General features: G+C 41.4%; 2 protein-coding genes and 1 pseudogene across 12 annotated transcripts; 2 read left to right on the plus strand and 1 right to left on the minus strand.

Moving 5' to 3' along the window:
* The first annotated feature begins 410 nt into the window (after positions 1-410).
* Positions 411-3,659, plus strand: LOC127305464 (ABC transporter G family member 36-like; annotated as a pseudogene).
* Positions 3,660-4,157: 498 nt separating this feature from the next.
* On the minus strand, positions 4,158-17,545 carry LOC127305463 (stromal processing peptidase, chloroplastic). Of its 2 annotated transcripts, none has more exons than XM_051335878.2 (25): positions 17,306-17,545; positions 17,070-17,232; positions 16,268-16,497; positions 15,409-15,607; positions 15,040-15,087; positions 14,691-14,798; positions 14,364-14,552; positions 13,967-14,263; positions 13,336-13,437; positions 12,734-12,868; positions 11,558-11,782; positions 11,231-11,434; positions 10,918-11,088; positions 10,637-10,786; positions 10,101-10,238; positions 9,771-9,998; positions 9,517-9,669; positions 9,180-9,303; positions 8,863-8,977; positions 8,356-8,476; positions 8,195-8,275; positions 7,759-7,860; positions 5,021-5,171; positions 4,723-4,839; positions 4,158-4,615 (listed from the first exon to the last, which is right to left on the minus strand). In XM_051335878.2, exons 1-24 carry the CDS (start codon positions 17,485-17,487, stop codon positions 4,757-4,759), a joined length of 3,699 nt encoding a protein of 1,232 aa, XP_051191838.1. In that variant the 5' UTR covers positions 17,488-17,545; the 3' UTR covers positions 4,158-4,615; positions 4,723-4,756. The 2 variants fall into 2 exon arrangements, with proteins under 2 accessions (XP_051191838.1, XP_071677356.1); XM_071821255.1 differs by having other exon boundaries at positions 8,863-8,980.
* Positions 17,546-17,572: 27 nt separating this feature from the next.
* LOC127305466 (uncharacterized) lies at positions 17,573-22,868 on the plus strand. Of its 10 annotated transcripts, none has more exons than XR_007853965.1 (6): positions 17,573-18,340; positions 18,512-19,120; positions 19,305-19,412; positions 19,490-19,656; positions 21,947-22,031; positions 22,619-22,868. XR_007853965.1 is itself a non-coding variant. In XM_051335881.1 (6 exons), exons 3-6 carry the CDS (start codon positions 19,360-19,362, stop codon positions 22,743-22,745), a joined length of 369 nt encoding a protein of 122 aa, XP_051191841.1. In that variant the 5' UTR covers positions 17,573-18,340; positions 18,512-19,120; positions 19,305-19,359; the 3' UTR covers positions 22,746-22,868. The 10 variants fall into 10 exon arrangements, 3 of the variants coding, with proteins under 3 accessions (XP_051191841.1, XP_051191843.1, XP_051191842.1); XR_007853961.1 differs by having other exon boundaries at positions 19,500-19,656; XM_051335881.1 differs by having other exon boundaries at positions 19,553-19,656.
* Positions 22,869-22,871: the final 3 nt, after the last annotated feature.

Below are 22,871 nucleotides of genomic sequence, written 5' to 3' on the forward strand. Positions count from 1 at the left end.
TATATTTTTGATTTAGTGCACTAACCTACTAACCATGTCTGCTAGTGATGCCAAAATTGTTAACCAGGAGAACAAGAACTCTACGGATTTGATGACATGGAGGGAGTATGAGGCTCTCCGTAATGAGATGCGACGTGAATTCCGCGCACTTTATACCAATTGTTAGTTACTAAGTGACTGAAACTTTGGTCATCGCCAAATTTGCAGTAGATGCAGATATACTATTACACTGGTTGCCAACGGAAAAAGAAACCAACTAAACCTTCACAGATAAACACATCCCTTCCACCAACTAGCCCCACACCTGATCTAAAAGAAACCTGCCCCACACCTCTCCTGAGAAGATTTCTCATTTTTTTACAGCAATTGGTCACTCCTATCCATCAGTATCAGAAGAGGCGCTGAGGGAGAAAAAAGCAAATTCGACTGGCAGTGTTGTAGATGTGCTGTTTATAGGGAAGGGACCCGGCAACACTTGCTTGACATCTGGCAGTGCTCATCAGGCAACTGGCTGCCATAGTGAAACATGGTCATCTATTTTTGATCCCGATTCTATGCCCGCACAAAGGGGAATGATTCTCCCCTTCGTTCCACTCTCGCTTGCTTTTGACGATATACACTACTCCGTTGAGATCCCAAGGGTAAGTTGTTAAGTAATGAATTTACAAAGTTAGGACTAGTTGCACTGTCATTATTCATTATAAGCTCGTGATCTTGATGCAAAACTTCAGGAAATGAAAGTAGGAGTATTGCACGAACGGTTGGAGATCCTAAGGGGTGTCAGTGGGTATTTTAGACCAGGAGTACTGACCACACTGATGGGTATTAGTGGTGCTGGAAAGACAACTTTGATGGATGTGTTGGCTGGAAGAAAGACCAGTGGATTCATCAAGGGAAGCATCAGCCTTTCTGGCTATCTTAAGAAGCAGAAGACATTTGCACGCATTTCAGGGTACTGTGAGCAAACTGATATCCACTCTCCACATGTGACAGTGTATGACTCACTATTGTTTTCGGCGTGGCTCCGACTTCCACGGGATGTGGACTCAAACACAAGAAAGGTCAGTTAAGTAGGTTATGTCAAAACTTCACGTTGTTTGTTTGCTGAAATGTTGTGACTTGTGAGTGCAGATGTTCATTGAGGAGGTCATGGCACTCGTGGAGCTCACGACGATGAGGGATGCTTTGGTTGGACTGCCTGGAGTGAACGGTCTGTCAACCGAGCAGAGGAAAAGGTTGACAATCTCTGTGGAGCTTGTTGCAAACCCTTCAATCATTTTTATGGACGAACCAACATCAGGACTTGGTGCCCGGGCAGCAGCCATTGTCATGAGGACAATAAGAAACACTGTTGATACTGGTCGAACTGTTGTCTGCACAATTCATCAGCCTAGCATTGACATATTTGAATCTTTTGACGAGGTGAATAAGTTATTACCTCACAATATTAGAAAGTTCTTTTAGATAGACTCATTCCTTTGTAGACACAATGTGGGCCACATCAACCTTGGTTAATATTAAATATTTTCCTTTTAAACTAAGAATAGGGGGTTGCCTCTGAAAAAAATAGGTGGAGTCCAATTGACCTAGCAAGTGGTACAAACTTTTAAAAAGGATTCAGGAGGGACTGTGGGGGTTTATGATATAGAGGAAAAGAGGGGATGAATCGTCAACTTCAAGAGGAAACGAGGGGAACTTTTGAAAAGGATTCGGGAGGGACTGGGGGTTTACGATATAGAGGAAATGAGGGGATGAATCGTCAACTTCAAGAGATGAATACTATTACTGGCAATTAATTCTGTTTCTGATTGTGATTTTACGAATCCTGAATTTTTTTATTCTATTCACACAGCTTTTTCTGATGAAGCAAGGTGGAGAAGAGATCTATGTAGGTCCATTAGGACACCATTCTTCAAAACTGATGGAGTATTTCGAGGTACTGTGATATATTTTACAAATATGATAATTCAAATGTTCTTCACCTTATTTCTGTAGCTCATGCGGTTTGTTTCTATTCAGGCAATTGAAGGAGTCACTAAAATAAAGGCTTGTTTTACAATCCAGCAACATGGATGCTGGAAGTGACGACAGTATCACAAGAACGGCTATTGGGCATTGATTTCAGTGGCATATACAAGAAATCTAAACTCTACCAGTGAGTAACCTACTTCCTACTAATTAATATGGCCATCCCTTTCTTCTCTCCTGGTTGCTCCTAGTAGTAGATAAATAATCAAAATCACAAGCAAATGAAGCGATCTGATCAACATTGATTAGCCAACTGAAACTATCTGAAAGGCACTACTTGTTGTAATACCAACAGTAATTTTATGTTTACATTGCATAGGAGGAACAAAGCCTTGATAGATGAGCTGAGTACTCCACCATCTGGTTTGGACGCCCTCTACTTTCCTACCAAGCATTCAAGGTCTTTCTTCACACAATGCTTGGCATGCCTCTGGAAGCGGAACTTGTCATACTGGAGGAATCCCCAGTATAATGTTGTCCGTTTTTTCTCGACAACGATTATAGCTCTACTCTTTGGCACCATATTCTGGGATCTTGGCACCAAAAGGTACTTCCTCCGCATTCTTATAAATATCAATGATGACACGATCCTCGTGTCACTTTCAAAGTGATTCATTATGTAGTGCCTTTTGATTCAGAGAGAAACCACAAGACTTGTTCAATGCAATGGGCTCAATGTATGCTTCTGTTCTAACCATAGGCGTGCTCAATTCAGCATCAGTTCAACCAGTGGTGGCTGTTGAGCGGACTACCTTTTACCGTGAAAGAGCAGCCGGATTGTACTCAGCTTTCCCATATGCATTTGGACAGGTGCTTCTACGAACTTTGGACCTTTGATGCATTGGCAGGCTAAGCTTTTTTCTACTGCCTGAAATGCCCAGTAATTTGGAAGCTAGTACTGCTGGACCAATCAGTTGTTTTCTCACTTGTAGGTCGCCATTGAGATCCCGTACACATTGGTTCAGTCTGGCATATATGCGGTAATAGTGTATCCTATGATCGGATTCGAGTGGACAGTACCTAAATTCTTCTGGTATCTCTTTTTGATTTACTTTACGTTGCTCTACTTCATATTCTATGGTATGATGGCAGTCGGGTTGACAGAGAACCACACCATAGCATCCGTTGTATCCGCTTCGTGCTATGCCATATGGAATCTCTTCTCCGGGTTTGTGATCCCCAGAACTGTGAGTTAACTCTCCTTTCTCCATGCTTTTTCGATGATTAACCTGAAACGTAAGATTTTCAGATTTAAATGTCTAATATGTTGTATTTGCACATTACGTGCATCCAGAAAATTCCTATCTGGTGGAGATGGTACTATTGGATGTGCCCTGTTGCATGGAGTTTGTATGGGATGGTTGTGTCACAGTATGGTGATATTGATGATCCGTTGTATGATGGTGTCACCACCACTACCGTGGCAAGATTTGTCAGTGACTACTTCGGCTTCAAGCACAACTCGTTGATGGCAGTTGGCGCAGTTGTTGTGGCCTTTGGGCTGCTCTTTGCCTTCTTGTTCGGTTTTGCAATAATGAAGCTCGATTTTCATAGGAAATGATGTAGAGGACCTTGCTGACAATGAACAGTTCGAAATTTGGTATGTATTTACCGGGAAGATTCCAGCTTGATGTCATTAGAATATTCCTAGCATCATGAACCAACTGTGTCATGTGGGAAATAAGAGGTTCATATGTAAACCAAAAGTTGCTTTTGTTGGCAAAGGTGATAGCAAATCGTACTCAGCACATGATATTCTCCTGAACTGCTGATCGATCTATTTGTTAGACCTTGGGCTGTATTGGTTGTTCTTTCTTCTGCTGTTAATTTAGTGCCATTTCTTGAAACGGGATTTGTTTTGGGGGTTTGTGGCATATCAAATGGGCCACGACGACTTGTTATGCCATCCTTTGGAGATCAAAAGACTGTCCATGCCTAAAACTTAAATGCATGGTATGTTCATGCCTCAGAACTTTATTCATTTTGGACAAGGAGTATCATGAATATGAACCCTCCCCCTCAAAAATTCTCTGGCTGCTCTAAAAGACATATACGGGCTTCATTTATACACAGTATGAAGCAGCTCTCTCCTGTATTCATCAAGTCATTGCTTGCAATTCAATCCAACATTCTCAGCAAAATTGTATCCATTTCATTAGCAAGTTCACACTATCAGACAAAGATAACAGAATGTTACCAGCGTATGATATTATTACTATTGTGTTACAGATGCTCTATGCTACTTTGCCGTTGCTCAGTAACTTATCATCGATCCTATGGTCACTCTATCTTCTGCAATGACCTGAAGAATACTACTAGTTACAACAACGGGAATGTGCATGAATCAAATCGGTCTTTACTATACATCTGAAAATGGCCTTCCAGGGAAGGCTTTCAAGTTCCTTGGGAACATTCATATCTATTTTCTAGAAAATGCAACAATCAGAGCTTTCTGTTGCAATTGCTCAAGGAATACCAATTGGCTTGACCAAATGCATTGATGGGTATAGGGAGTACTTATAAAATCATCATATGTAGTCTCCACAGGGTCACATACAGATCCTCTCTTCAGGAGCTAGGTTGATGCCTGTGGTGTGGGTTTAACTGAATTAGAACAGAAATCTGCACGATTGGAAAAGTATTGAATGTAGAGCACTTAATATAGCACACTTTTGTCCAAAAATTCTAAGATACCTTGAGAAAGTTGGGGTGTGAAAAAGTGTACTACTCATGTGGTTGGTCTGGTCATGGTTGATAGACCCCGGCCGCCAATGGGAACCATACCAGGAACCCCCATATTAGGCTCATCATCTGCCAACATAACAAATAAATAAAGAAAAATTGGATAAAACTGCGAAATTTGATTAAAAAAATACATCTACACCATATTGCGAGTGCTGATCAGCACACACATTAAATTTCAAATTAACAATATACTGAGATACTTATGTAATAATTTTCATCACGAGCACTTAATATTCTGGTCCCGTACCATTCATGTCTTCACCAGACTCGGCACCAGCGATCCCGATGCAGGAAAATAAAGATGAATCATCAACTTTCAAGTGCTCATATGCGAGATACAAGTCCTCAATTGTGGCACTTTCATATAGGGTCGTCATTTCCTTAATACAGGATATATCCTGCATGTAATTGGAACAAATGAACTACAGTTAGACAGTGATACAACACAGGAAGAGAAAATAACAAAAATGCGCAAAATAATAGTCCAAAAATACTAATGAAGAATAAGATGTGGGTTGAATTCCAATAACTGATAAATGGGTAAAATACAATTTATAGAGATTTAACATGTGATCATACATTAGAAGGTACAATACGCTGACTGCTGTTTAAATTTTTTGTACAGCCCTAGAACCCAAATAGACCGGTCCTAGCCATATCAGTATTATTTCATATATGTATTTACAGTTTCCATTCAATTAAGGCCCTCCAGAAGCGTGGGTACAAAATCAGAAAAGCACAAGGTTTAGATGTACTTAATTCAGTAAATTACTTGATTAACCAACTGAATGCTACAGCATGGTAAGCTCAGATGGTCCCAAGCTCCCAAGTACCAAGTGTCAACCAAATCATATACTCCCTCCTTTCCAAATTGGTTACAGCTTTTCTTCCAAAATAAGCGACCCTACACATTGAAATGCGTCTAGATACATGTGTGCCTAGACCAAAGCTGCAACAACTAATTTGGAACGGATGAAGTAGTTATAATTGCAGCCTGAGCCTGGTGGAGTATACATAGAATAAAATTTTCATTTATTTTTCATCTGCTGCTCATACGACAACCCCTAGGATTTTTTTGCTATATCAACAAACTTCTCAACCCAGAAGTTTCTGAGAATAACTGTCACCAGGATGATGGTCCCAGGTATGGATGCTTCAAGAAGTTTGTCTACAAAACTTTCATGAAGAAAATCTAGCCGGAGTACCTATGCAGTCTTAACGATAGTAAAGTGTGACAAGAACAAGGCAACCGAAGTGCCCTGGCAACCGAAGTCCATTTCCTTTTCCGATTTTCTACAGAGTATGCGCGCTTATCTCTACTAATAAGTTACGGATCGGTGGTGTTGGTAGGTCAAAAAAAACCGGAACAAATTTTCGTCCATCAAAAAAACCGTTAAGAAAACGTTTTGTACGAATAAAATTCCGGAGGGATCCGTGTCATAGTCGAATTCCCTACTCTTCCTTCGTGTATGCTTCTAACTCCGTTGCTGACCGGCCTCTTAAAAGCGTCACCAACCCACGTTACCCGGCCACAGGTTCGCCGGTGAGCTGTGCTAGAAACATAACACGGGAGGGCGGCTAGATGTGTTGCAGGAGGACGGTGGCTAGATGCGTTGCAGCGTTGACGAACTGGACCACGACCAGTTCTGGATCAGGTCAGAGGACTTGGGGACGAGGTGGGACGAGGTGTGCTCTGTTGACGGATGGTTTGCTGGCGACATGCGGTGTTGTGGGACGTAGGGGGCGCCGGACTCAGGCGTGTACTCCCCTCCGTCTGGCCAGGAAAGGAAGTTGATCGGTCAGCTCGTCACCATCCTCAAGGGCAAGCAAGAGGCTGGCTGGCCTCGCTGTGATTCTGGACTCCACCGCTGCCTGCATCTTTGTTCTTGGTGTGTCCTTGTGCATAGCGTAGTCGTCCGAGTCATGGAGGAAAGAAGATACACGGGGCACAATTTTCTGCTGTAGCTAGAGCTCGGGCTCGGAGGCCGCCAGCGGGGTTTCCGTGAAAGCCGAGACCGACTTCAAGCTTTAGGATAGGTTCATGTTGTCGTGGGGTAATGGTGACGGAGGTGGGACGACTTTCACCGGCCTCGACCCCACCTTGCCAGCGGTGCGTTTCAGGCTGCTGTGTTATCAACACAGGCAGCCTCGATCAATACTTTGATGGCCATGGTTCTGCAACCTCTAATTCCGGTAACGACATCCATGGTTGAGACGGAGACTACTTGAGGTGAAGCAATATGGTTGTTCAGTTATATTTTCTGATCCGATTAGCTTATTCCGCATCCCGCTTTGTATGCACACATGCGACGGTGATAAGGGATGGGGCTGCAGAGAGTACACAAAAATTTGGGAGGGGGCGATTACAGAGTACAAACCGACGAGCAGCGGCATCGGAGCAGTGGCAAGCTATCAGCAGACGATTGGGCCTGCGTTTCCTTGAATATAGAGCAAGCTAGACTTCTAGAGCACGGACAAAAATACAGAGCAAGGCTAGCGCACAATTTTTTTAACAAGTACAAAACTTCACTCCTGAGTACACTGTTGTGAGTAATTCTTTCATGTTTGTTTACAACCTCAATAACTTTATTTTGGGCCCATAGGAGTACACTGGAGAAGACGGTGGAAGTCAAATTTCAGTCAAATTTCTGTGTGATTTTAATTATATATATACTGTGTGATTTTAATTATCCAATAAGTGGTCCGTTGAAGAAGACGGTGGAGTACAAAGGAGTTGCTGCACTAGCATTGAATTTGATGCAGATCATGCCGATGATAAATAGCTGCTTTATTATTGTGTATCTCGGTGGATGTATCGGGTGGCTTGGCTCAAATTACGGGCAGAGAAAGTAAGAATGCACAGAATTGCAATTCCCACCCTACCTCCTCATCTCCCCCATCAACAGTTCCTTCATTATAATGTTATTGGTGGTTCCGTGGCGAAGCACAGGTATTGTACTAGTAACACACATATATAGAATTTACCTTCCTAGGCACGGAAGAGGACTGCAGATGGGCTAGCAGACCAAGCCAATAAGCATTTGTCTTTGTCTCAGCCTCGTGTTTCATCAGCAATGTTCTCTTTGCCTAAACACAAGAAAAATGCTTACCAAATTAACAAGTAGAAAATGATGATGCTACATAATGTCCAATAGTCAAGTGTACACATTAGAACAGTACAGTTATGCTTAAAGCTTTGAGCTTGGTATTCAATCGACAAGGACATAATTTTTTCCAAAGATGCGTATTCAGCTTAAGTGCATGAACTTTAAACAAGATGTGCAATACTTCAAAATGCACGGTTTTCTTAAACTAAACTAACTGTCATGATTAAAAAGGATGGCAGTATTATTTGCATACTAGCCGGTATAATAGTAATATTAAAGCACATAATGCAAAATATAAAGAAAAATTGACTAACCCGGTCCAGCTCTCTTTCAACAATTTTGTTACTATGTAAACCTCTGAGAACACCTTTGCATGCATCCACAGCTTTATGGACCTGGCATCAAAGATCACAAAACGATAGTATTAGCAGCGGAAGAGCACAGAACAACAAGCTCAAGATCACAACTTAAATACCTTGCTCGGGGTTGAAGTTACCGCGATCACATACCAACCCAGCTCCAGTTTGTCAAAAAGATTTAATTCAAAAGAAACATCATAGGTTAATCCCATGGAATCTCGTACTGTTGTGAATAGCCTGAGAGAAAAAGGTGCATCTCATCACGTTAGTCCTATTAGGTAAAGACCAACAAAAATATGCAATGTCCTGAAAATCATGAAGTATCTTGTTTAATAGTGTAAAGTGAAAACTGAGATTCTTTTAGTCAAGAATAACGAGGCGTGGAACATTAGTAAGATGTGTAACGAAGTATATTGCTTTAATAGTGTAAAATGAATAAATAGGGGCATCATCAAGATTTTTGCAGAAGCAAACCACTTGTAACCTAGTTATCCAAAGGTACCACGGCACAGTAAATACACCATGCACTCTATAGTATTAGCAGCGGAGTAGAATATATTGCATGATAGAGCTTTACAATGATGTATAGTAAAAAAAGAAAAGAATGTACAGAAATTCTTTACCTGGAATTAATAATTTCAGCCAGCAAACTCAAAGTGATACCAAAGAAAAGAGGATGGTTGCGAACATTAATATGTGTCTTCTCCATTAGATCAGAGTTTGCTGGTTCAGAGATTTCTGCTGCGGTAGTAGGACAAATATCAGTCCACGTGTTCATACACTACTACACAAGGTCATTGATAGATGATGTGTAGGAATTCCTCAAATAGAAATAAAATCATGTCTAACTCAAAATATGTTAATATAAACTGCAATGGAGTCGGACATGGGACTCATGTGAGAGTGCAGCACACAGCACAGAGTATTAAGTTAGAATTACCATTTGCGCTAGAACTTCGAATTACATTAAAGAGGTCCTTTCCTTCAGTAGCAAACCCCCATCGATTAGGTGCCGGGCCAGCAATGTACGCACAAGCTCTCTCATCTGTATCCTTTATGTATACCTGGCAAAGAAGAATCCGCAGCCAAATTATGTCTAGATTATGGACGACAGAACAATCTGAGCTTTCAGACTCAAAATTTTCAGGAAAGTATCAAAATGTCCATGTGTCTTTTTCCCCAAAATGCTTCAGCATGAGGATTGTAATATAACTATCCCATTGCTTCTTTGCTTTACACAAGCCATGAATATGCAAAAGATGGTAATGAAGGCATACTTGCTGGGAATGCAGATCCGATGGAAACGGCAAGAATGAGATCTTCTCAATATGTTCCTTGGTGTTTGAAGAATTTGCGGCCCTCACAGTCCCGAGATAATCGAGAACACAAGATTCTACCTCTTCTTCTGTGAAATCACCAACTACGCTGACCTGTAAAAAAAATCAACATTAAACTTGAACAAAGTTAAGAAGAAATGTTAGAACGAGGTTTAGAGAACGGAAACTCAGAAATGACAAACTATTCAACAAACCTCCATGTTGCTACCCACGAATTGGTTCATGACGGCTTCTTTAACTGACTGAAGAGTCAGCTTTTGCAATGAATGTGGAGATGGCTCTACAAACCTTTCATCATGGTTCAACATGGCTACCATAAGCTTGTGAGCCGTGGCACGCTCCAAACTTTTGGGGATAGAGCGGTAGTAAGACAAATATAACTGAGCTGCTCTATCAAACGCATCTTCTAGCCACACATTATGCTGTAACACAAAGAAGTAAATTGTGTAAATGCAACCTCATGTTTCAGAGAGTTTTTCCTATGGTGAGACAGGTGAGTATGTTCGTAAGCTGAAAAGCCACACCTCGAGGACCATATGCAGGAGTTGGAAAGCAGCACGCATGCCATTATCTCTTAAGGCAAACCTAAATTCCATAAAGATGAACTCCTCGTTGGATTCCAGCGAGCAATTTATGAGATTGTTCACACAGAAAAGTTCAACCTGAAATAAAAATCATATGCAGATCGTGTGAAATGTTAAACAATTATCAGCATTAGTTAATAATACAATATGCAGACGATATGTGAACATCACTGGTGGATTACACATACTAATACAGGGGCCAGTGGGAATGAATTGGAAGGATAAAGTGAAATGGTGTATGCAATTAGTAAAAACAACAGTAACTTCAAATTTATTACTCCCTCTGGCCCCAATTAACTGCAGTTCAACTGCATGCTTGATTGTATATGGGATGCAACAAGTAATTGGGGCCAGAGGGAGTAGTAATTTTTTTTAATGAACAAGAATTTGGGGCTAGAACTACATTAGCAGAATAGACAGTGTAATCTTGCAATACGTGTATGTTTTAAATGTTGATCATAGAATGTGGAAGATACCTGTTCCCTTGAGAAGTTACCAACACAGCCACCTTCACTCAAAGTACGTACACCAACAATAACAGATCCCTTTGACTCAGAATCTTCGGTGGCTCTCCCACCACCTACTATCAGGCGCATAACACCAACCCTTGCCTCATTTTGTGTGATCTGTCATCAATAATTATTAAGTTTTTAGTATGAAACATGAAAGAAAAGCTAAACTATCCAGAATGGCTACTGAAGTGAAGATGATTATTTTGTCTTTAAAAAATACCCTAAGGTTTCAGTTGACTAAGTACCTTGTAGTTGACAGAAATTCCATTGGAAAGGCGGCGCTGTGTTATACCAGTTTCACTGTCAAATACTTTCACCACGTCCTGCTCTTTACCGAAAGGGGCAAATGATGGTTGGTGTTGCAATTTCAAGTCTTCAAGTTCTGATTGAGTAATCAATTCCTTTGGCACCTCAAGCTGCAACAGCACAACAACAATCAATAAAATGCCGCTTTACGGTTTTCACAGTGGCACGAAAACAAATTCAAGCATGAACCTTGCTAAGCCAGGTTAGTATAGTTTTATAACACGAAAAAGACATCAAAAATAACCAACATACCTCAGGCTCCGGGTAAATGGGTTCTTCAAGACCCGCCTTCATGGACTCAGTTATCTCTTCTGGATGTATCTCAAAATCACTTTCGCCTACTCCATCAATATGGACCTTTCTTGGTACACAGGCCACAATAGCAGCAGGAAGTGGTGCATTGGGTTTTCCAAAGTCGGAAATAAATTCAAGTACTTCTGCGCCAACAGTGTTAACCTGCATATGGTAAAATGTATTTATTACAATGTCATTAAAAACTAGCAGAAGGTAAAATGCAATGATGTCATTTATTTTGAGTATGGCCTTTGCAAGAGAAATGATAATGACATGATGTAGTACCTCTTCAAGCGTGACAGTTTCTGCAACTGCAAGCAAACTTTCATGTCCCTGCAACTGATCCATGACAGTATGGCCAAGTGCATCACTCTCCATAATGAAGTCCAAGTTGTCAACCGAGGGAACACTATCAATCATCATAGCGAGCTGCTCACTATCTTTTATTAGTGCATCCATATAACGGGTCATTTCTCCCATTGTGACACCAAACTCTTTGAGTCTTCGAACCTAAAACAACATAAGGAAAAGTTGGTAAACAGGAATTGAACACTTGCAAAGTTGCAATGAACCTGCTAGTTGGCTAGAGTTCAAGCTTGGCCTGGATTTGACCTAGGTTAATGTCAAACCTGAATCAGCTAGGGTTTGTTCTAGCTCACACTGGGGCTGGATTGGACTAGATCATGGTTTTGAAGGCGTTAAGGCGTCTTAGAGCGAAGGCGCGGGGGGCTCTGACGCCTAAAGCGGCCGTTTTTTTCAAGGCAGGGGAGGGAGCGCTTGGACGCCTAAGCGACGCCTTCAAAACCATGGCCTAGATTCGAGCTTAGATGCCATATTAGACTGGAATAGTAGAGGCTAGACAGTTCAGACCAGGCTAGGCTTGACATAGGAAGGGCTCATGCTAGGACAATCTTGCTGTAATATCTTCTGTTCAGTTCCTTATCATCTAATCTTTTTAACAATTGATGTTCATAAATCATTCCTTGTTTATCATCTGATCTTTTCAACAATTGATGTTCATAAATTATTCCTTGTGGCCAAATAGGGCAATAGTTCTTCATGTACTCCCTCCGTTCTGAGATAGTCTACATTTTAGCCCTAAAATTTGTTCTGAAATACTCTACATTCTAGCTTTTGGTCAACAACATAGAAAACGAGGTGGTTTTGCTCTCTTTATTGGATGTTGTAATTTTCAATGTAGCTTGGATTGGTTGTTCACATATCAAAGTAGTACTAATAAATGCAATACTAGTTTGTCTCATTTTTCCTAGAACATAGACTAAATCAGAACGGAGGGAGTACGTGCCAAGTTGACACTTACATTGGCAATAGATAATTATATATTAGTACTGAACTGGTTCGAGGATCATGTTATCTAGATAATTGGTCCATACTTCGAATGACGCAATACAGCCAGCTAAAACGATATATACAGGATAACTGAGCCATGAAAGCACAAACCTCATGAACAGCAACTTTGATAGCACTCCTCCAATTTTGGGGTTCAGCTGTCACTGTTAGAGTAGTCACCGTGCACCCTTCCCTTCCGGAGTCGCTGTGATCCAGCTCAACTGATGTAAAGGGAGGATTTGAGCTCTGCATCAAAGAAGGAAAAGGGAGACTTCGCTCAGTCGGAGAAGCCATGTAACTACCAGTTCCATTGTAAAATATGTAGTGCGCAAACATGTGCAAACTCCTCACTGGGAGAACCTGGCTATTCTGACTCGCATTCAAGTCCAATATCAAGTCTAACTGATCCTAAGTAGCTAATAGTTGAGCTAAGAGACAAAAACAAATATGAATCCTCTTCACATATAAAATGTCATTTTATGTGAACCATGGCAAGACTGATAGCCACAAAGCTCCTAACAATGAGAAAATAACATGTGCAATTTGCATAAATATGAAAATGTGAAGCGCTCTAATTATATAAGGATATAAAGTTACAAACCAAAAAAAAACAAGATTCTCATACAACAACAAAAATGGAAAATAACATCTATAAGATTTGAAAATAGTGTCCATAGGACATCAGATCATGAATGTTTCTCAAAATCACAAACCTTGTATCTTGTATTGATTCGAAAATGCAGAGCAGATAAAAATATCCGTTTCATCAGGACACTGCGCAGGTCTTTGTATGTCTGAACTTGGTTGACGGGTATCTGTCAAACAATGGAAAGCAATAGTTAGCCATGGGCAGCATGATTAAGGAACTGCGCTTATAGAAGCAAGTAAATTAGTTGCAGAAATCGGTATATTAAAATATCTTTAAAGAAGACCATATTAAGGGCACCATGTTAACATAAGACTTCAATATTACCCAAAAATAGATGGACTATGAAACTCTACGTGGTGGATGCATTACAGCAATACCAATATGGTTTCTTTATCAACCAATATTATAAGATGAACTAAAGCAGTAAATTAGTTGCAGACATCAGTATATCAAAATAGCTTTAAAAAAGACCAAATTAAGGGCACCATTGTTAACATGAGTCTTTTCAATACTACCCAAAAATAGATGGACTATAAAGCTCCACATGGTGGATGCATTACAGCAATGCTGATATGGCCTCTTTATCTACCAACTATTATAATATGAACTACTATCAGAATTAACATTTTAGTGGGTAAACTAGTCACGACGGTGCAAAACATAAATTAAGTGTTAAGACTAGCAGCAAACCATACCTTACAAAACATGTTGATAGAGAAACTCTGAATTAACTCATGTTGAAAAATCACTGGAGGCTTAGCATCTTGATGAACATCAGGAAGAGACCATTTATGCTCTACGGGAGGTCTAACTGCCTGTCTTTCCCTTTTTACAGGTTTTATTTTATCTGTGGCAGGTGATCTGTCACCACTTAGGCTTGCAGCCAAGCTACCTGGCAGCTTTGGGGCAAACAGGCTTGATATGGCCCCAAACGGACCTGCAGTCGACATAGGGGCTGCTTCGTTTCCAGTAAGTGTATGTTCAAACACAGCCTGCATTGTGATGGGTCAACTAACAAGCCTGCTACTTAATCATACTGGAATCAGCTAATCTATCAACAACAATGTTTAGTAGGATGTAGTTTCTAATTACCTCTATCTCCCGCACTGCTCTGGGAATATCATCAATTTCTCCTACCAGGTATAAAGTGGCATTCGCAGGGTAATACCATCTCTCATGGAATTTGCGGATCTTATCAGGATCCCATTTAAGTATTTGCTCCTCAAGTCCAATTGGAAATCTGTTGCTCAATTTGTTTTCCGAGTGTAAATGTTGCAACAACTGCAGCATAGGAGCCACAATCAGTACAGAAAGATAGTGCCCTGGAATATAAAATGATTCAGCACTGTTCCAGGAATATTAAAATAATATCCCTTCTTGGAATTTTTCTCAAGTAGTAGCAGTGGGAAAAAGACTTGCCTGACAATCAACACGGTACTCGATTGTGTTCATCATCTGGAGCTCTGACAGAATTGCTCTTCTCTCTTTCTCGACACGAGATGAAGAAAACTTTGGATGAAAAGCTATCTGAAGAGAATATAAAGTGAACAACTTGATTATGCATCTACGTAATAACGTCAAGAGATCTGTCAAACAGACTAATAGCATGCATCTATATTTTAGCTAGCAGTTTGAATGTGTTGCTGTAACAACAACAAAAAGTGATAGTGGGTAGTTCAAGAGTCTGTAATTGCTATGGGCCTCCAACCAATTGAATATGCTCTTAAAAAGTGGCCTAAATAAGAATGCAATTGAGTAAATATCTTACCTCATTCAAAGCATCCAGCACAGAAGGGAGCAAGGCTTCACCGTATTCCTGCCACATGGAAGACAAACTAATATGTCAGATCATAGATAAACAAGAGAAGAAATCTAAGATGAACCATCAGTTCTTTTAGAAAATGTTATGTATATGGTACATATCCAGATTTATATGCAAGTCCTTGTCAAATAAAATATGCAACAACAACAACAACAACAACAATCAAGCCTTTCAGTGCCAAACAAGTTGGGGTAGGCTAGAGTTGAAACCCAAATAAAATATGCAAACAGAAAACAAAAGAAGGCATCGAACAAATCACCAGGAGTTAATGTCTAATTCCAAAATTGATATTGAGAAAATAAGCAAAATAAGGACCTTTGTTTTAGTTGGAGAATGGATATGGAAGACTGTATGGTGGAAGTCTGTATATGCATTAGACCTTGCACCTGTCCCCAAGAGTTTCTCGCGCTTTTTACTCCCAAGGAATGCAACATGCTCAATCATATGTGCAATTCCCTGCTCATCCTCTTCCTCGTCAATTGATCCAACATGAACTTCCATGTGAGCCTCAAACCTGCAAACTCAAATAGTTAGAAGTCCATAGTGCACATATTCCATATGTATAACAAAGTAATTTTGCTTGGTCCAACTTGGCCAAAGTTTCTGTGTGACATGAATTAACCATGGTTCCATATTTACTGAGGATCCATGTGCTGGGGTACACTTTTCATGTTCAAGAACTTAAATTAACACCTTGTCCCAGAGGATTTGATCTATATACTTCTTCAAATGTCACGAAAATTGAATACAAGATAACAGAAGAGCACGAAAAGCCACAATGTTTGCTGATGTATCCAACTATCCATGTACAAGCACGCATATTTTATGCTAGCTAATCAAGACAAATCAAAATAATATACTAGCTCAACCATTCAAGGGTTTCACCGATAGTTCTGCCACATATCTTTGAACATTAAATTAATTTAAAAAAAGCACACAAATTGATAGATGACTGGAAAATTGTAGTTGTGATTGTGCAAAGAGTTGAATATTAATTCAGTTGCAAGGAAATGACCATGGCAGTACAGCCTATGTCATACTCATAACCACAAGTCCCCACTATGCTGGGAAATCCAGCTAGAAGCAGAAAATCATATGCTAGATAGTTTCGTTTCAGCAAAAGAAAATCATGGAAGTGTAATATATGGATGGAGGTGAAAAGAAGTTCCATCACCTATCAGCTGGAACTTTGTTTGGCAAAATAAGATATCTGAGGCCATTCTTCAACTGGCCCCGGATTAGCTTTGGATGGGAAGGAAGAGGAGTGTCCAGGACAGCTTCAAGCTCCTCACTTCCGATGGCTTCATCAAGATAAGGCTTATCAAGAGCTGCCTCGGACCATGTTGGGCTTGCAACATGTGGCTCGTCAGGTCCAGCAGCACGCAGTATGTGACTATGCCTGGTCTGAAAAGCAAATAGTCAAGTCAGAAAATGATACTACTTAACTGGTTTTCAACATGAACAAGTGAAGGGATGGATATGATCATGATACACCCTGCGAATCTGCAATATATACTATGTACAACTTTTAAAAAGATTATATATTTTCTCATAACAAAACTGCATCATTGATTTGCAAGTACAAGACCCACTCGTTAACTTGAGAATTCAATGTTCCTTGAATATTTAGGTTGCTGCATACTCAAAACACCCACAGGCAACTGCCCCCTTGTTTGTAGAATGCTACTTGGTAGAATGATTTAAGCCCAGCACTAATTGTTTTAAACTTGTCCTGATGGTCAATTCACAATTATTGTGCTAATCATAAGAACCTAGGAAAATCAGTAAGAAAGAAGACAGCTTTTCCCAACATTGGCCACGAACTGATGGTCAATTCACAATTGTTGTGCTAACTATCAGAACCTAGCAAAATCAGAGCACGGAAGTAGGAAAGAAGAATTTTTTTTGCCAGCAGTCGCGCAATCCATTGACAAGGGAAACAGCTTCCCTGATTTACGAGTTGAGACGGAACGAACCTTGGGCCTGCCCCAGCGGCCGTGAAGCGATAAGCCCGAGGCGTGCGGGAGCGCGCAGGGCGCGAAGCTGGCGAGGCCCGGGCGCCCGCGCCTCCGGGTCCTGGGGAAGCACGAGAGGCACCCGTCCCTCTCCTCGCCGAGCCCTTGCGCCCGCTTCCTCAACCTGCAGGCAGGCACGTGTAGGAGTTAGCCATGATGAACCATGGAAGATGGCGGGGGTGATTGTAGGTGCTGACCGGGGCGAGACGGCGCGGCGGTAGGAGCATCGGAGGGGCGCGGCGATGGCGATGGCGGAGGGGCGGAGGGCGAGGGACGGGCGGCGGCGCGGGCGGAAGTGGGAGGAGTGGTGGACGGCGGCGGCGGACAGGGAGAGGCCTGGGGCGAGGCGCGGGGGCGCCGCCGGCGCGACGGAGGCCATGGTGGGGATGGCCCGTGCTCCGTCTCCGTGGGGGGAGGATAGGAGAGCGAGAGAACAACGCTGCTCGCTATATATATATATTACTACAAGAGTTAATCCTGTTGAATACCCAGCCTGCTGAGGGCACTCTTCCCGCACGCGGTTTGGACCATAGGATCTTTCTTAAAATCGATCAAGGCCGTCAGTTTCCATTGTTTTCACAGATTTTTTTCACCGTGGGTTGTCTTTTTACGTAGATTGTAACTGGATCCGGTGTAATCTGGCCCCATCCGTCAGTCTCATCCCACGATGAAGGCGTCGTAGAAAAAAGTCACCGCTCCCCTGCTTCTCCTTCATCTCTGCCCTTCCTTCGTTCTCCCCTAATCCGTGGCCCATCCCCACCTCGGAACCCTAGCGGCGGCCTCCTTCGACGCCTGCTGCGCGTGTGCACGGGCCTCGCTGCCGCTGGCACAGCTCCTCCGCGTGTCTGCCCCGGTCTGCACCGTTGCGGGGGCACCCTGCGGTTCCAGCCCGACGAGGACGGCGGCAACGGGAAGGTTGCGGCTGAGCTTGCGCCGGGGGAGATCGCAAAGAGGTGCGGCCCCGAGGATTTTGGAAGGGATGAAAAGAGGGGGTTGGTTTGTGGATCCCGTGCTATTCCCGTACATCTCGCAGCTGGTGTTGTCGGCGCTCGTGTTTGCCGGCACCCTGAAGGATGACGCAGACGTCTGGGGCAGGGTGGTTTCCGGTGCTGCTAGGAAGGGGTTGTCGGACTATCGGTGCAGGAGTTCACGTCCTGGGTGTTCTGCGAGTCAGAGCCAACAATTATATGCAGTTTGCTAGCAGAGGGCAGCCTCTGGTTTGATCTAAAAAGGTCAGCCCTTGGCTCACATTGTCTCTGCACAAATAATTTCTAATGACCGCACCATTTGAATTGATTTAGTTGTCTACTATTTCATTGCTCTTATGTTGGATCAAATCATTAGAGATTTTATTTCAATATATGTACCCGTCTCTATCTTAATTTATTTCTACATGTTGTTAGGATATGTAGTCTGCTTGATTGGTGCCTTTCTTGGCTTCAGAGGAAGATTCCCGTGGATTTCCTTTCCAAGTGCATGCTGTTACTATACTTGTTAGACCAGTGCCTCTTCCATGTATTAGTTCTTAATCAGCATGTATATTACTCTCCCCCATCACGGGGTCAGGAGCCGTGGAGGCGGCGCTTAGTTGTACAGGCCGACGAACGTCAAGGCATCATAGGAGCCACAATGATGGATAACGCTGAGGGGGAGAAGAAGGCGCTCTAGCGGCGCTTGGTCGGGCAGAGGAGGCATGGGGATGTGGAGATCTGGTGCAGAACAACAGAGGCGTGTGGTGTAGAGAAGTGCTGGGGAGAGAGGATACGTCGTTGGTTTTGTTGATGCTACTTGCCACTACCAGAACAAGGCTACAGCCTGTGAGAAGCACTGTGCTTCTGCTTGCTGCTAACGTTGAGTGGAGTCAGCGATTAGTGAGAGAGATCGGGAGATGGAGACATGGAGTGCTGCTAGCTGATGTGCTACTTATTTCTTGGACAGTGAGTTGAGTGATGGTGCTGCATTTTGATTACAAAGAAATTCAGAGAGGGAGCTTCAGAGCTGGACTGTTTTTGGTATGGTATTTTAGAATTTTCATTGCCATAATTTAGATAAATATTAGTCTCTAATCTGATTTGTTGGACTGTGAGTTCAGTGATGGTGTTGAATGTTGACTACATAGAAATTCAAAGAGAGAGCTGGAATGTTGGTATTTTAGATTTTCATATGTAGATGCCATAATTTCGTTATTGCTCACAGCCCTCTACACATCCGGTCCGAGGGTGAAGTGCAACTGTATCTGCCGAGCACACATATGGTAGAGGGTGGTACAAGGGTCTCCTTCGACCAAACCGTGGCAGGTCCAAGGTAGTCGTCTCTGAGAGTCATCTTTATATCAGTTTACAACAATTATTTTCTTCGTTTCCTTGCCTAATCCTTATCAGCGCGAACTAGATTGCGCCATCCAGGAGCTGTGTTGAACATGACCCACCTCCGCTTGCTCTCAGACCGGCTGCCACACCCTGGAGTGGTGCTGAATCAGGACCTGCCACCACTCAATCTCGGACCGGCTGCCGCAAACCTGCAAGGATGACGAACATGACCCTTTATGGTGCGGTCCATTGATGTTTCAAACTAATAATTCAGTGTTACAAGATATTGCTTCCAAACCCTGGGTTTTACTCCTTAGCTTGATTTTTGTTTCACTGTTATTGGATTACAAATCAATAGTATGCTATTTCCCTGGAATTACTCAGCCTGATAGGAGGCAGAGGTAGGTATGCATGACGATATGCTTTAGTGGATTTGCAGTTGTGGTGTGATTTAGATGTGAGTTCCAGTAGCGTCTGATTGTTTGAATCTATATTTTGATATGTCTGGTTTGTTCTCATTGGATTTTGGGGACAAAGATAAGAGCTGAACGCTGATGTTGATCAAGAGTTGATGCCTGTATCATTTTATTTCCAAATAAAACCATCCCGGTAATTTTTTATTGGATCTATATTCTTGCCAAGAGCATACATAGTGTGGCTGCAGATTGATACCACGAGTATAAGGGGTACACTTTTATTTTTTTCCATTTTCTTTACCTGCATAGATGATTTTCCCTGATGACGTTTTAGCAAGTATTAGGAGTAATGTGTAGTTGTTTGCTACTAGATTATACCTACAAGCTCTATTCCCTATTCTATGTTTCTTTGCCAAAAATTCAGCATTGCTAGCTAACAGTTTTTTTCCTGTGTTCAAAGTGATGTGATTTCGAAACTGAGCATTTGTGTTTTACCTCTTTCATTGCATTATATATATATATAATAGTACTCACATGTCATTTCTTATTTCTCGCTAATGCTTATTCACCTTTTAACTATTATAAAGTTTTCTTCTTTTTCTAGCCCTTCGGCCAACAAGATTAATGCTTCCATTTATTTTCACTTTTTTTTATCTGACGTGCCATCTAGAAGTTCAATAAAAGTGTGTTAGCTACTTGGTTGCCATTTGTATAATGTATAGTCATTTTTTTTGCATCTTTTGATCTTATTAGCCGCCTCCTCTGTTTACAAAGCTTTTGATGTAGTTGCATTCATTTTGTAACTGCTAAAAATATTGTGGTGCATTTATTTATCATTTTCTATTTTTTGAGTGGAGATGATTTGGAGATAATTGTGCTAAAATACCACAGTGAGTCAGTCACCTGTTTACCGAGACTCCTATTGCTTGCGGATGTTGTCCAATAAATGGAAAATTGACTGTATCTAAAGAAGGTGCTATTACTAATATATCAAGCTCTTAGCTAAATTAGTTAGGAACTTGGTCATTTTTGTCTGGTTTACAACATAAGCTTGCTAGAAGAAGTCCTTAATTAGCAACTATGTTTCTTCGTTGTAGTCACAATGTCAGATCCATTTAGATCCCATATGAGCCCATTCAAATCTTTCTGCAACCATTTGCATTATTTCTACTGCGACCCATCTCATCATATCTAATAGATTCATTCCAGTTATGAATCTACCAATTGATTTTATGGGGCTACTTCAGTAGGCCGAACTTTAGTCCGTACATTGTTTTCACTGGAATTTCTTATATAAATAGTGTATGTGCCCATAAAAAAACTATTGGAGTACCCTAAATATTTTTGTACTCACTAACCAACTTTAACCTTTGTCAATTCATTTTGAATAACCACACAAACTTACCAAATATCTTTTTGGGACATATGAACCACCTGTTTTAATTTCAAGCCGATTAGAATTTGAGGTAGATATATATCAGTGTTTGTATGTCCCACTCCGTTGCAGGTAATGGGGCTTAAGACCATCCGACCATAGGATCCTATGCTTACCTTTCTCACCAACCTTTAGGGAGAAGGTTACCTTTTCTGTGCCCTGTCAGCTACAGTAGCTTCCCATTTGGATATCCAAGGTTTTAGTTTCTTGATGTTTTTTTCAAGATATTGTGAGAATGTTTTTTTTTTCGTTATAGTTGAAATAGTTTGATGTTGTCAGGTGTACATGGCTAGGAGATCTACCAAAAGGTAGATTCGATATAATAGCATTGCTAGAGATATGCTGCCAATTACATGTCCAGTTGTCGACCTGCAAACAGCTGTGAACATAAACTTATTATCTAAACTAGGTATTGAACATAGCTAAAATTGTGATTACCGATTTTGTTGTTTGGTGAAATCACACATATATAGCTAATCCACATAATCAATCTTTTTTATTTCAGAATCAAGAGTGTACAAACATAGTTCCTGTAACACATATATAGCTAATCCACGTAATCAATCTTTTTTATTTCAGAATCAAGAGTGTACAAACATAGTTCCTGTAATTTTGTGAGGTATAAAGAATATTTCAATTTATTGTGTTGCAATTTTTTTTTTCGTATCAATTTCCCAGCACGAGGCGGCACCATGGGGAAACCGAATAGACATATCCAGCTGAGGAAAAACTACCCATTTGCCAGGCTTCACCGGTTTACAAGGTAATTATTCATTTGCCCATTTACAAGCTCATGTAAAGGTGAAAATTCTATGTAACCTTGATGCATCTCCTGCCTACTAGCATGTTCTCAGATTGCCGATTCTACATAAGCTCTCTAAGTTGTACCAAATTAATTAATAAAGGACGTACCCAGTGCTGAGAGCTCCCGCACTGTGCGGGGTCTGGGGAAGGTGTTAGTGGCAAGCCTTACCCTCACAAAGTGCAATGTGAGGAGACCGCGATTCGAACTTGGGACCTCTCGGTCACAGGTGGTGAGGCTCTACCGCTGCACCAGGCCCGCCCTTCACCTAATTAATTAATGCTTAGAGATTATTTAGAGCACCTAAATACATCGCCGCATCTTTGTACATAGTAACACACAACCTCAAACACACCACCTCAACTCGCGGCTCTATCTGATTGCAGGGATCTTTTTAGTACATACACATATATGACTAATGACTCTACCTAAAGAGCTATGTTAGCCACATTGTTTGTTGATTTCCTGCATATAAATGTTCCGAACATTATCCTTTTTACCTTTCTACGAACTGATTACTTCTCCTTATCAATCTTGGATGCTTACAGGAAGATTATAGTTGAGCTCATCATCAGCCCTTCCAGTGTCATTCTGCCGTATAGGCTGATCAGTTATGCTATTCCCAGTAGCCACACTGCATGCGTAGCTAGATCTACTAAGAGTGCTTGTGGTTGATATTAAATTTTACATTTACCTCCGTAAAGACTCTTTATGTACTCATGAAGTCATGATATAGTATCTCAGCTTATACCAACCAACTATTGAGCGCAGTACAGTACACTGAGTTTTGTTTCTCCAGAT

The sequence above is a fragment of the Lolium perenne genome, chromosome 6, assembly GCF_019359855.2.
Source record: "Lolium perenne isolate Kyuss_39 chromosome 6, Kyuss_2.0, whole genome shotgun sequence".
Taxonomy (NCBI): Eukaryota; Viridiplantae; Streptophyta; class Magnoliopsida; order Poales; family Poaceae; genus Lolium; species Lolium perenne.

Bases quoted from the DNA above. Each gene is read 5' to 3' on its own strand.
- LOC127305463 (XM_071821255.1), bottom strand. From the start codon at position 17,487: ATGGCCTCCGTCGCGCCGGCGGCGCCCCCGCGCCTCGCCCCAGGCCTC. The intron at 15,088-15,408 runs GTCCTTATTTTG...TCCATGTGGCAG, and splicing joins ATTCTCCAACTAAAACAAAG to GAATACGGTGAAGCCTTGCT. The intron at 13,438-13,966 runs GTATGGTTTGCT...ATTGTTTGACAG, and splicing joins CTATCAACATGTTTTGTAAG to ATACCCGTCAACCAAGTTCA.
- LOC127305466 (XM_051335881.1), top strand. From the start codon at position 19,360: ATGGTAGAGGGTGGTACAAGGGTCTCCTTCGACCAAACCGTGGCAGGT. The intron at 19,413-19,552 runs GTAGTCGTCTCT...GCTTGCTCTCAG, and splicing joins CAAACCGTGGCAGGTCCAAG to ACCGGCTGCCACACCCTGGA. The intron at 22,032-22,618 runs GTAATTATTCAT...GGATGCTTACAG, and splicing joins AGGCTTCACCGGTTTACAAG to GAAGATTATAGTTGAGCTCA.